This window comes from Lissotriton vulgaris, chromosome 7 (genome assembly GCF_964263255.1).
Source record: "Lissotriton vulgaris chromosome 7, aLisVul1.2, whole genome shotgun sequence".
Taxonomy (NCBI): domain Eukaryota; kingdom Metazoa; phylum Chordata; class Amphibia; order Caudata; family Salamandridae; genus Lissotriton; species Lissotriton vulgaris.
The window spans coordinates 79196601-79211131 of record NC_141695.1 but is presented as its reverse complement, the minus strand read 5'-3'; the positions used below and the strand labels follow the sequence as shown (position 1 = coordinate 79211131).

Here is a 14531-nt window from a genome sequence, read left to right as displayed (position 1 = left end):
CTGTATACATATATATATAGAGAGAGAGGCAGGTTGTTGGTTTGGTAGGGAAATATGGTAGGAAGCTTTATCACTATATATTTTTAAATGTTATCTAGCGTTTTTTTATTTTTAATGAATGAATTTATTGAGTAATTATGTACTTCAAGTTAATTGTAAATTATTTAATAGATTAGTTTAAATAAAGCATTATTATTTTTAATTGTTAATAGGATAATTAAAGTATTGACTTGGAATATTTAATTGGTTATAATAATGTGTATACTAATGTGATGCAATATTTTGTATGTTAAATATTTGTAGTATTATTTGTTAAGGTAAAGTGTACTGTTAATTATTTTCAAGCATTATTTTAATTTATTTTGTGGGTTTTGTTTGGGGTGCTAAGTTGAATGTGTTTTGCAATTTTTAATTGGTAACTATTTTTTATCGCAAATGTATCAATTATAGGTTGCAATGATTTTTATACGATTTTAATGTACAAAATACATATATTTAAATATGAATGTTGCTTATTTTGGATTGTGAATAGCAGATCTGACCCCTCCAAAGCTAGAGCGCTTCACTGAGTAGAAAAAAGTACCCCATCCCGATTCTTTATTAAGCTTGGGTGTAAATACAAGTATATCTGACCTACAACATTTTGCCTACTGTTGCTTGCGTTGGAGTAGGAATAGAAAATGTAGTAGAAAATATAGAAAATCTGACCTCTCCTAAGTCCAACACTTTCCTGACTGTTGTTTGTGCTAAATTACAATAGCAAATAGGACCCCTACAAAGACCAACACTTTCTTTGATCTTTTTCAGATTGTAGTAGATAATACAATCAATGCCCAAAGTGTTGATCCTTACGGTTGCTCAAGTTGGATTGAGAGCATCAAATCTAACCATTCTAAAGATCACACTTTACCTACTTTTGCTCAGGTTGGAGTGGGAATAGTGCCCTGCAATATCCACCAGTTTCCCAACTGTTGGATACCTTGGAGTGAGAATAGTACATATGAACCTTGCAAATGTAAGCTGATGTTTATGCTGGAGTGGGAATAGTAAATCTGATCTCTCCAAAGTCCAACAATTTTTCATTTTGTTTGTAACAATATTTTGGTCTTTTGTATTTATGTAGACACTATTTTTACTTTAATATTGCAAGAATGAAGACTTGATAGTTTTGTCCACCATAGTGTTTTGCATATGTTTTTGCATTTTGCTTCCGATATTTTGTTGTGCGACCAAATGAGATGCACATGGAATGCACATTTGTGACCATAGGTAGTGGAAGCCCTTTGTTGTAGTAAATTGAATTCACATAGAATTTGCATGGACATATAACACACACTGTATAGGTGGGTGGACTACTGCAGGTGAAGCAGATGTCTGTACAACACTAGTCATAGATCAAACACAACAATGAATAGAAAACAGAGCAGTAGACTTTAGTGTCGGTGCCAAGACGATAGAAAGAATTGTCTCTGAAATTGATCATAACAGCAAATCATCCAAAGATAAGTTTAGAAGGAAGGAATGGGTTGCACAGCTAAACACCTACCACTTTGCATCAGCAGGTTATTGTAGTGGATTTCTAGTCTGGTGAACTGGGGATCGTCGCTTGTGCCCAATGAGATTCCAGCATTGGTTGGCAATGTGAATGACTGGAAAGGGGAAAAAAATACATTTTGACACAAGGATTAGGAACAATGATATTTGTAAGCATTGATGAGCGTAACCTCCTTTGTACAATGGGGCACACAGAAAATGCAACCTACGATTCACTTGGGATTGAAGAAATATACCACTGATGTGTATATGTGTACATCTGTGTCTTATCTCCTTGGCCACTGAAATTATGCAGCAGTGGAGGAGTGGGAGAACTATGTTATGCAGAGTTATGTGGCACATTCTGTGAAGAATGTTCTCGCTATTTTGACATTTTAACATGCACATTGATACAAAACCAATATCAGACAAATCGGACAAATACTGTAGAAAATGTTTTTATTCTGACAAAGAAACACAGAATCACCTTTTTCTTTAAACTGTCCAGTCTAACTCCCAGAATACAACAACTTGTACAAAACATACAGTGCTACATTCAACCATAAACAAACCGATCCAAACTTCTGGAAATAAAAGGCACAGTTTTTGTATTGTGTACATCCAAAATCATTTTTTAATCTGTCTTCATTTTTTAGATGCATTCTCTTTACAAAGCGAAGTTCTTTCGCTTCTGACATTACAAAAAGCAATACATTGCTGGTGCGTTTACTGAAAATTATTGAAATGTAGCAAGAAGTTGTAAGAATAACTAAATCAAAAATCAATTTTTAGATTCACTTCTTTAATTACTTTTCAAATTGAAAACATATTTTCATGGTACAGTCAATGAGATATTCTAGTCCATGAAAAAGAGTGTTGATACATATTTGATGACAGGCTCTTCTCTTTTGTACCTGATTAGTATCTATATGTAGTATTAACAGCGGCTGTGTTGAATCCCATTTACCATTTAGGACTGATTATGATGCTAGAGGAGATAGCTCCGACCCTCAGTTGGAGCAGCTCATACAACATCGTAATCGACTGTTCGGATTCCTTTCTGACCGACCCATTCGGAAAGCCTCTAGTAATCCCTCGAGCGGCTCTTTCCACCCTAGGGATTACAATGGCAGATGTCAACAGCCTTTCTGTGCTGGCCTTTCCAACACAAAAAGGCTGTGGGAATCCAACTTTGGGGGCCACCAGCAGGGCCCCCATGAGTGCAAGGCAACCGGATGGTGGCCTTGTGTAAACATATGGTGTCCCCTTGTTGATCCCAGCACCCAGTGGTAGGCACCTTGATGTGCCTGCCATGGGGTGCATGGATGAAAGGCACCTCAGCTGTTTATGAGAGCATGCATTCTGGTCAGAATGCATGCTCCCATTTTATTGAATAGAAATGCAACCTAATTGCTGGGTTGGGACCAACGACAGGAGGTTGTTCGGTCCCAGTTCCCAAACGATGTCAGAAGGACTCAGGTCCGCCTGACACTGTAATCAGGCCAAAAGTGTTAGAAAGAGACACAACTGGCAGATCTATGGTGTCAGAAGGGGCCAAGTGGCAAAAGCCGGAGCATTCAATGTGCTCAATTCAGTTTCCGAAATCAAATACAGAAGGTCAAATACAGCTCCAAGGACCAATAGGAAATTCAAAAGGCAGCTAAGAGTTCTTAAGGCCTAACTCCATTGGTGAGCCAAAGGAATTTCAAATTAGTTTCCCAAAGTAGCACTGACCAATAAGAATTCAAAATAATTTAATGAAACCTAAACCAAAACAGGTATTCCAAATATCAAACAATTGCAGTTTTCAAACAGCGTCTAAGAACTCTTTAACATCTTATTCTTCAGTGAAAGAAAACTAATGCTTGTTATAGGTGTCAGTCATCGACAGTGTAAGACAACCAAGAGTGTTACTGGACAGTATCTGACAGATGCCACTCGTTCACACTTTCAACTTGTAGCAGCTCAACTCAACATATCCACAGCCTGTATTCTACATGTCTGCACAAACAGACCATCTAGGTCCTACTGACCTCCAATAGGGATGCACTGTAACTAAGCATAGGGATGTGGACTAGCCCCAACCCAATTTCCAGACTCGAGGACTACATGGTTCAGTGTACAGTTGGTATGCTGTAGCTTGGCCCACCTTCAGCAGGATACCAAGTAGCGTATATGGGAGCAATAGAAGCTCAGACAGTAAATGCTCTCAAGTCATGTCTTATGCAAGAAGGGATTCCCGAAGCCATCTGGCGCATTGGATGCTATGCATGTATAACGTGTGCCTCCCATAGAGTCAGAACAGGCACATGGAAATAATAAAATACAAAACATTATTGACATGTATATGGTATGTGATGCAGATATGGTGATTATGTAACTATGAGCTGTATTCCCTGGATCCTCACACAAGAAAATCCGTGTGAACAGCATACGATGGAGAGATACCTCTGTAGAGGGAACAGCAACTAGAGGAGTACATCGCATACCCACAGCCCATAGGATAGGGCTGAGGGTGGGCCATTGTTGTGTAAACAATAATGGCCAAATTGACGTAACAACCACAGAGCATCATGTCATTATGGCGCCTACTTGTGGTATCTGATATACACCATACCACATAGGGGTGTACATATACTATATGAACTGACAACGTCACCTCAAGAGGTGAAAGGTGGAGGGGTGAGATCCAGGTGTGAGTGTGTGCCCATAGATGCATCAAGTCTAAAAATCTAGATAGGTGGCTTACACCTGAGGTGAACAGAATTTATTTTTGTAAACACTGCAATGAACTCTACTCACATATAATGTGGATGTAGCAAACACCCAGATAAAGGACCAACATCTACCTCTCAGAAAATGTTACATGCACCTTCAGCATCACCTGCGGCTGAAGGATTTTGTCTTAGTAGTGGTAGAAAACTTCAGTTTTTATAGTATACATAGCTGGTTTACATATATGTCACATGTAATCCTCACAAATGGTTCACAATTTCTTTTCTGCCCCAGAAATACCCCATCTTATCCCCAGACATGCAAGATAATCACTCTCTTGTTCAAGTGGGAACTGCAGGCATGCCTGAGGACCATGGGCGCTGCTCCAGGGAGAGCACAGGTCATGAGAATGCCAGTAACTAAGTCAGGGAAGTACTTCCAAATTCTTTTTAGCCCAATCCTGCTAAAGGGAGGAGGCAGCATTTTCTAGGGGTTCCACACAAGGACTGCATCCAAAAATTGAGGGTCATGAAGTGTCCAGAAGGCACTTCTGGGCGGACAACACCCGGACCAGAGCGTTATAAACCCCATTTGAGTTAGCTAACAGGCCTTTAAATACTCTATAAAAACTAAGTCATCTATGTGCATCTCCCTGGAACACCACAGTGAGTGCTCTGTGCAGGAACATCCACTGAAGCAAAGCAATCGTAAATGGAATTTACATTAAACCCCTTGGTAGCCCCCTTGGTAGCCCCTAAGGCTTTGGGTCTCCCCAGAGGACCAGCAAGATGCAATATTTATACATTTTCCCCTTAAAGGTGAGAGACTGCAATTAAAATTCCTTCACGCAGCAGAGCATCGGGGTCTGAGGTTAATTGCCCATAAAGATCTTGGAGCTCCCTCAGAATCTGGTGCACTACTGCACTCTGTTCTCCACTCCTACACCTGGGGGAGTTTCCCTGCTTCAGCTGTACATCCTTTGTGAAGACAACAAGGGGAGCAGAGATCGGGATCCACTGTTGAGATGGCGGAAATTGTGCCATGTGGGTAGAGGGGACAACAAGTATGGGTCAGAGGCCAAAGGAGGAGCCATGGGCAAAAACAAAAAGTAGACAAGTACTGGTCCTCATCAGCTAGATAAAAGGCATAGCCACAGCCCCAGTGGATCACCCTGGTGGAAGCTACTGGGATTCTGCGGGAAAATGGGCATATCTGATGGGCATGCCCCAGAAGGGTCATGGCACTGAAAAAGAGGCACATTTCTGCTGGGAGGCCACCTAGTAGCAAGAGTGTGTACCCTCTCATCAATTTAAATATTTGTCTGTGTACATTTTACAGGGTGTGGTGTTCGGAGGAGTAACACAAAATGATGAGGCCCGCTATCTTCAAAATGTGATGGATGGCCCGTCGTCTCCCAGATCAGACAGATATCCATTGGTCTTGGGTTCAATGGGGCCTCCCTGAAGGGTTAGGGCCTACCTAAAAATAAACCAATCAATAAAGCAGTGCTTATATAGCACAGCTTATTACCTGAGAGGGTATCATGGTGCTAGTGTGTCTATGCTGGGTATCTATTATGCAGGCGTCTGCTCGGTAAGCAGAGTGACTTCCTGAGCATTTACCTATGGGCATGGCTTTAAGAGGTAAGGTGGCCCCTCAAAAAAAAAGGAACCCTGGGGTCCTCCCGCATTACAGGGGCAACAGGGTCCTTGGTTAGTCCCCTGGCTGTATTCCCAGGAACTTACTTTTGGTTTACTAAGAGTGCATGTACCTGAGATGTTTTGGTCCTATCTGGTTGTTCAGCAACCTGGTTATCAATACAAACAGGATTTATACATTTCTTATCCAGACTATGGATGTCCGCCTTCTTCTTCATCATTGACTGCACCTCTTAATTAAACTTCACATTAGAAAACTGGTCCGAAATGCACATTTCCATTTGCAGCAACTAAAAGAATGATCAATTAAAGGCTGGTGCTCAGGAATTGTAATCTCCAAGTTAGACATGGGCAATGCCACCTTGTCTGGCTTCCCAGTGAACACCATGCCACCCCTAAAGCTTTTACTGCAATTTTCAGCCCATTTACTAACAGAGAAAAGGAAATTTGATCATGACTGCCCTCTCTTGAAGAAGCTTTGTTAGCTCATTCTATAGGTTTGAATACAACACAACTTCTGCATCATGTTCAAGGAATTACCAGCTGCTTTACTGATCTGCTGAACATCTCTGGTGAGTTGCTGCAGGGATACAGAAGAGTATTGCAGCTTTAATCATCTGCCTCTGAGCACAAACCATGAGGGATGACTCCAGCCTTGGGTCTGGCAGGCATGGATGGAGTTATTTGGTGACCATGACCTGTCCCTAATGTGATCTGTGTGCCTGTTGTGAGGCACCTACACATCTTATCATTGGTATTTCTACCTGCCATCTTGTATATATCTGTACATTTGTAATGCTTATTTTTAGAGAGTGCAGTCACCGACTGCAATTTGATTGTTTGGTATTTTTCTTTGGTTGCTGAGCTCTGTGTCGCTCACCAAGGAACCTCTGGGAGTAACCCTTAGACTGCGCTACCTCTCCACCCTGATAGACAGATCTTCAAATGAGTACTGGTTTCCAGTGTTTAATTCCACAGAACAGGGGTTCCAGGAAGATATAATCGAAAAAGTCTTGTTGTTAAAATTGAAGCCCTGTGACTTAGGGTTGCCCAGGGACCCTCTTTTTGATCAGCATATTTCAGAAATATTTGTTAAACAATTTTTCTGACGTATGCTTGACATTTTTTTCTGCATAGTGTTTTCTCCTCCATTCATTTTCTTTTCCCTTTTTTCTCTTGCCTTTAGCTTTTATCTTTTTGGTGTTTACTAGCTTCTCAGGCTTTTTTAAGCTGTGCTACTCCTGAGCAAACTCACTGTAAGTGATATTGAAATACGGGTGTTGAAGGAACCTCCTATTCTTTAAGTTAAGGAAATCATACAGTGACAGAGTAGAACAATATAAAGTAATAGTGGTGCAACCAAGGACACCAGAGCGGAAGCATACATTGAGTTGCAAGTTTGATAAAAGCAATCCATTAGGGGAAGTGATGGTGTGGTGTAGAAGAATCGCTTGTGATGCAATAGGGGACGTGGTGTTTGAACAAAAAAGCAAGCAATGGTGGTTGGCCAAGAGGTATATCCCTTGTGGCAAGCCAAGAGATGAACATGTTGTGTGGAGGTATATAAGACATGATATTTATGAACACAGACTTTGGACAACCTCAGTTCTTCATTCTTTGACTCACCCCACCACCAACAGCCCATCCAACAATAACTTGTCTGCAGGGGAAAAAATCTGTATTGTTCATACAAATGCCCGGTGGGACGGAGACGTTGGTAGCGTTGGCACATCCATAGACAATGATGTGATGAACCAGATTCTCGTTGCCACTTTGAATAATCGGCTCAAACTGTGAAGGGGAAAGATACATGTTACTGAAAGGTCTTGATGAGCAGGAGGGTACACTTGCATTCAGCTATGGCTCTCAGTTGCTTTTAAGATTTCATATAATTTATTCACTGCCAGTGGAGTTCTCTGCTAGTCACAGCTTCTCCAGGGACTCAATATGGTGTCCAATACAGAGATCATAAACAAGAGTGATTTTCAGGCTATTTACACACATGAAATACATTTCCAAACAAATTAATTCAAATCTAATCTGGCTACTTTGTGGTTATACAGAAAATCTCATTTATATTTGAAACTTGTATATGAAAAGTAACTACATTTGTATGAACCTATAGGCTTTCCACTCACTCCAGTTTATTTAGGCAAACCTTACTCATTGGAGGATCATAACAAACTATAATGTCAATCTGTACAGTGGCAATTCTTCACTGGACTGAAGTCTGGTCCACAGTTAAATAGGAATTGAGCTAACTTATTCAGACCATTAATTAGAGCTATATTAGTATATTACTGAGACCCTCAAGCTTCTATTGTATTTTAAGCCTTCAGCATTGCTTTGCCGTTAATAAACGTGTTAGGAGTGCCTTGATAGATATACCCTTGAGTGTTTTGCTGAACCTATTTAATGGCCCCATTTCTTAGTATCTATATTTAAGAATATTGCTGGACCATTCATGTTTTTTTCTGATAAGTGTATTCCTTGAGACAGTGCTCACAACCCACCAACGATAATTCTTCACTTTACTTTATTGCATTGCAGCATTTAAGGAAACTCAATATGAGATTCCTTAAATACAATCGCAATTTAAGTAATCGCAATTTAGAGATTACTTAAATTGCGATTCTTGCATTTGGGATGATGCATCCCAAATGCAAAAACACAGGTCGCAAAGGGGCAGATTCTGAGAATCTGCCAGTTTGCAACTGGTTTTTGCTTTGATGCATGTACCTGTTAATCCCTTAAGGGAAGACTATATGGTTGTTACCATATGTCCCTGGAATATATTCCTGGACCTCTTGCAGTATTGGGCAACTCTCCTCAATAGTGTGAAATGGAATACAACCCTGCACCACTCTTTCCTTCCTTTTTGGTGAAGTACACTATTTATCACATTAATCAGGTTCAACTTGGATGCATTCATTCTAGTTTTGCTGGAGTCAGCCATATTTTTTTACTGTGAATATCACTAAATGCTGTTTTTCCCAACAAGTTTTAGAGATTGAATGGATTGGTTTCAGAGTCCATATTTTACCACTATTATGTACCTTTCATAGCACTGGACACCGATAGATTATTATTATTATTATATTTCTTATATAGCGCCAGAATCGACCCCCGAAGGGGTATCTCCGCGCTTGCCTTGGGAACCCGTCCTGGTTTTTCCCTGTGAGATAGCCCCTACAGGGCATCCCCAAGGTGAAAGCCAGGCATCCCCCCGCGGGGGGGCCGTTGTGGAGATTAAGCAAGCTTAATGCCCAGAGTTGCAGAGTGTGAACTCATTATTAGGTTAGGCACCAAAGCTAGAGAATTATCGAGTCCGTGTACATTTGAGCTCAACACCCCGCCGCGTCGGGAATTGAACCCTGGTCCCGGGTCTGACCACTGCTTCTGGGTCTGCCTGCTCTAACCTGTGAGCCACACTTCTCCACACTTCTCCACTGTGCAATATGGATGTTAAGGACCTGGGTGCTATTTAACTGGATAAACATGCCAGGTCATGACGTTGGTGGTGTATATTCAGGTAAACCACCAGCATCAAGCAATATAATAATCAATTACATGAATGCCAATCCTTGTAATTTTCAAAATTCTAAAATGATGAACATGGCAAACGGATTAACAAGGCAAAGAACTCTAATGATTAAACAGAAAGTCACCTTATATATGTGATGCTTCCGTGCCACCCGTGGCAGCGCCAGGTATGCACAGCCATATGTCGTGTCAGTAGATGGCACAGGAAACTAAAAATTGGAGATGAAGAAAAAAAATAATGTAAGAGCACAGTTTTCAGTACCCTGATGGAGGATCCTTTCAATAATGATTATTCTAGAACAAACCTTTACACGTGTCTGGTGAATGTACTCAGAAAAAATAACTTCACGGCCTAGCTTTACATGTGTATTCCTTGCTTAATAAAATGAGTGAAAATCAACTCATTCACCATTACAGAGGCAGGATTTCAATGTGTGCCTGGAATGCTTACACCTTCAGAAAGTTAAAATACCTAATTATGAGCAGTAATATTGCTTAAGGAAATTCCAAACCCCTGCTCAAGGAGTATTTAAAACTGGCCATGTTAAAGACCACAATCAGGTGGAATAAAGTGATCTGTCTACCAGCCAAGCTGGGACTTCACCTTACACTTGAAAGCAAGGAATCAATTCTAATTAAAAACTAAAACTTCCAAAATTTCTTGTGTGCTGAAAAAGCTTTTTTGGTGATTGCATGGGTGCATGTGATGGGCCAAATACAAGACTAGGTCAATGGGAAGATGTATGAGTGCATAGATCAATGACTAAGTAACGGAATGAATGTATGGATGAGTTAACAGGCAACCCTTGATACATACACTTATGTCACTGGCATATTCAGCCAGCTCCTTGCTTTTGACTCACTAGCATTTTGAATGCATTGCATGTAAATGTTTAAGGTCAAAGTATGCTACAAGGGACTTATTTAAGAAGATAGTCAATTTTAGTTGTGAGTCGTACAAATGTAACAGACTCAAATGTATCCACAGGATATCATACTTAGTAATTGGTTGAAATGGATCAGCGGAAGGTAAAAAGAGAGCAAACTGAGAAAGAAAATATATTCAGAAAATTGTGTATTTACTGATGAAACACGAATTTGGGGAGACAAATACAGAAAAGTGAATTCAAGCAACAGTCATGAACAGAGATAGATAATAATTACTCTACAGTTCACAACTAAAACATCAACTCCTGGTGAATATAACAGACAACCAAAAATAATTAATAGAAAAATGGTTGTATGTTCGTGCCAACGCAACGTTTCTGGAGATGATGGAAGTGTTGACGTTTCGGTCTAGTAGGCAGTTGTCATGTAGACCATCATCAGGACAGAATATTTCATTGCTGAAAAAACTCCCTACATTAAAACAATGAATTCAAATTACTAACAAAGCATGTTAAAAATCACTAAAAATACATTTATTAAAAAAACTCCATGTGTCAGGCAGGAACTAAATGTCTAATAAATACCAAACATATTACCCCTTCCTGGTAATGCTTGAAAAAACAATCATTAGACAGTTGATATGAGATTTGAGTCAATGAGTTTTCATTGGGTATTGCAAAGTCAATGTAGAGATGCTCAATATCTACTTAGTTGCATGTAGATGTAGCACCTGGCCTTTCTTTTTATGTACCTTCCAGTAAAAACACAGAAACAATCAGTGATACCCGATACTTCCTACCTGCTTAATTCTAAACCCAAAGCAGATCTCCTAAAATATATTTCATTAAGAAGTGGTTGAGAGCTAAATTATAATTGTAAGAAAGCAGGCCACTAGATGTGGGTCCTGCACATTCATCCAAACAATGGAAGCAGGTGTATTGAGATGAAAGCTATACGACATGCAACCACTGGCAATGCCCGCAAGTCAGCACCGATCTTTAAAGGGAAGACCTGTTAACTTTAAAATGGTTTCTCATTAGTGCATGTTGAATACTTCAGTTGCAAAATGATCTAATTCTTTGGTGGCCCAGGCACCCCTGCTCATTTCCTAAGGTTCCATCAACCCCAAACTACCAACAATTGGAATACTTTTTCCTGCTGAGATGGGGATAGTTTTAAAGGCAATCACCTATAATTGATACCTATATAACCCATCCTATCAATCACACCATGCCTGATGATCAAAGCCCAACAAACAAGGCCTCTTTAAGATATACTTTACCACAGATACAAATGAATACTTAAATAAATACATTTGTTTTAAATGCTCACGTTGGTCATTTTAAGGTCGTAGGAAAAGGACGGAACCGGATCAGGCTGTGAGACGGGTGTCTCTGACAGCAGCTGGACAGACTCCTGGAAATGTTGATTCGGTCCATGGTACTCAAGGGTGTCGGATGGCCCAAAGGCAGCAATGATGCGCTGGGTGTTTGCCTAAATAGGGGGGATATAGACACCATTATGTTACTTAACATTCTGTTTACGTCATTTCAAATTGATACTAAATTGAAAAACAGACTTATTTTCGGGAATAGCAGTTTCTCCTATTTTTACGCAGAAGTGATTGCATTAACAGTGACCTTTAATAAAACAATGTTCGATACTAAAGAATCCCCAAGTGTCTGATGTGAATGTTTTGAACTTTAAAGGTCTTCATTCTTTCTCAATATTCTTCAAAGTCAGTTACCTGGATAAGGGGCGCTAGCATAATACAATGTACATTTATAAAGCACCTTTTCTATTGTCTTGGCGCTAGATAACAGGTTGGAATTGGCAGTAGAGCAGCATTCAAAAACAGGTGCCCAGTGAATGCCAAGCTCCGCCCCCAGGCCATTATTACACTGCAGAAAAATTAAGAAAATGTTGGGGAATTCAACCCTAGGCATTTTATTGGGTATTATGGGGGAATCATGTTCAAAGGTTATCTAGCATATACCTCTTTGTGCCTCGGGTCCGCCCAATGATGGCACTGCAATTAGTGGCATCAGCCACAGGACAGCACCCTTCATATCCTGGAGTGATGACGCATTGGTCCCCGCTATTCATCGGGGACATTTAATGGTCTTGCTTGCAACTGGATATTGGGGCTTATTTACAAGGCCAGTGCCCCAGCGGTGCGTCACTTTTTCCCATATTAAAAGTGTTGCAAGGATGACGAAACAGGCTTGTAAATAAGCCCCACTGCTTTTGGATTCTGTAAAAGACCGAACATCCTTTGATATAAATGGTGTGAATTGCTGGTCGGTTTGATCCCAGTGGGGTTTGGGGACATGCTGTTGTTTGGGGGATTTTAACCAGAAACTCTAATGATCAGTGTGTAAGTGATGCTTCTGAGACGAAAGTAGTATGGAAGCTACAATATTGAGTTTGATTGTGGTGCACCTTTATTCTGTATAAACTATCTTAATATTCTTTAAAATTATCATCCCCTTGGATATAGGTTTTCAAACATTAACTTTAGTGGGGCAATAATTTGCAGCATATACTTAAAGCACAATTTATTGATCCTAAACGATTTTGTGCACTCCCCTTGTTTTCTGTATCCAACTACTGCCTCTGCGTTTCTATATAGTTCTCTGATAAATGAGATTATGGATGGGTCAACGGCCTATGACTACATGATCAACCACAATTTATTGTGGCTCTCGCAGTCAAAGGCTGCAGACAGATCCATAAATGCCAACATTAGCTGCCCCTTTTTAGTAACTGAGTATATTATGACGACTTGGCATGGTTGAAGCACTGGTCTATTGTGCCCCTCCCCTTCCTGAAGCCATATTGGTCTTCAGCGAGGATTCTGTTCTCACTTTCAAATAGTCTTTCTTTCGATGCACATATCATAAAAGACAATACCTTAAAATTTAAAAAGGTTTAAGAAATTGGAACATTCCATTCTGATAAGAATAGCAACATCACACAGCAGAAGAGTACATCATCAAGTTTATCCATCCAATTACACAAAATGTATCTAAAAGCAGGATAAGAATTATAAAAACGTAGAAAATCCCGGCCCAAAATACAATCAGCATCACAGAATTAATATGACTACATACATTTGTGGATATAATAAACACTGCTAGTTCCGGCTTAACCTACGCGCACGTATTGCCCACATCAAATGTAGAAATTTGGCAACAGCAATGACAGTAGGTTCTGAACAATCTGCTTTGAGTATCCTTAGCGCCTCTGTACCAGTGGTAATGCCCTTCATCAGGCAAATAGTCTTCAACCAAGTGTGCCAGGGATATTTATACACTGGACAGATAAATAGAATGTGTGCTATAGTTTCCGGCAGAGATGGACAAAATGGACAACTTGTACTGTTATTAGCAAGCCATTTGCCGGTAAATGAGTTGACTGGAAGCGTTCCCACCCTAAATTGGTGGTACCGTTTCATGTTTTATCATGTTTTAGTTCCAGGAACTCTCTTGTAAGTGATGGACTGACACAGATCCTAAACCTTTTCATGTTCCAGTAGTGCTCCTTAAAGGCCTTTCTGGGCAGAAAATAATTAGCTGCGGGATTCTCCCACAAGGAATTTAAGCCCATTGCCATACAAATTGTCTTGGCCTCTTTCATCCATGGAATTCTACAAGCGCTGTCAGCATCTCTAACTTCAATAAACCCCTTAGAATACTGGGAGAGCTCAGGGGTAGCCCACAGTCTCCTCCAGTAGGCAACAGGCTTAGATCTTGCTATATCCTCAATACGTTGGCATCCCAGAGGGGCAGTAGTTGCGTATATGGAGGAAGGCCAGTTATACCCCTCACAACTTGTTTTGGGAGCTCGTTAATGCTGCTAAATTACTGAACCCCCAGAGTTCAGCCCCATAGATGACTGATGCACTGATTTTAATATTGTAAATTTTGAGAGCTGGGACAATCGGTTTTGTAGCTGAAAGGCGGAGTTTCTTTGTTAGGGCACCAGCTAGTTGTGCATGTTTAATAGCCAGCTAGTTGGTGGGAGGCTTCCAATCTAATTTAGAACCCAGGGTTATACCAAGATAGGAGAAAACCTGGGTCTGCTCTAACGTAACGTTAAACAGGGACCCCCTGAGTGTAATAAGATTCCTGGATCAGGGCAAACAGTCGATAGCAGAATAAAGTATCCAGGCAAAAACAATGTAGATCACTG

General features: G+C 40.3%; 1 protein-coding gene across 1 annotated transcript in view; it reads right to left on the bottom strand.

Annotated features, from left to right (window-relative positions):
- The window catches only part of LOC147700821 (putative DBH-like monooxygenase protein 2), a 151174-nt gene that overhangs the window by 97951 nt on the left and 38692 nt on the right, over window positions 1–14531 (bottom strand). Inside the window, exons 3-6 of the mRNA XM_086929740.1 lie at window positions 11670–11831; window positions 9575–9658; window positions 7533–7697; window positions 1547–1649 (exon numbers count right to left, since the gene is read on the bottom strand). Of these exons, the coding sequence (XP_086785866.1) occupies window positions 1547–1649; window positions 7533–7697; window positions 9575–9658; window positions 11670–11831 (514 nt within the window). The remainder of the gene's footprint in view (window positions 1–1546; window positions 1650–7532; window positions 7698–9574; window positions 9659–11669; window positions 11832–14531) is intronic.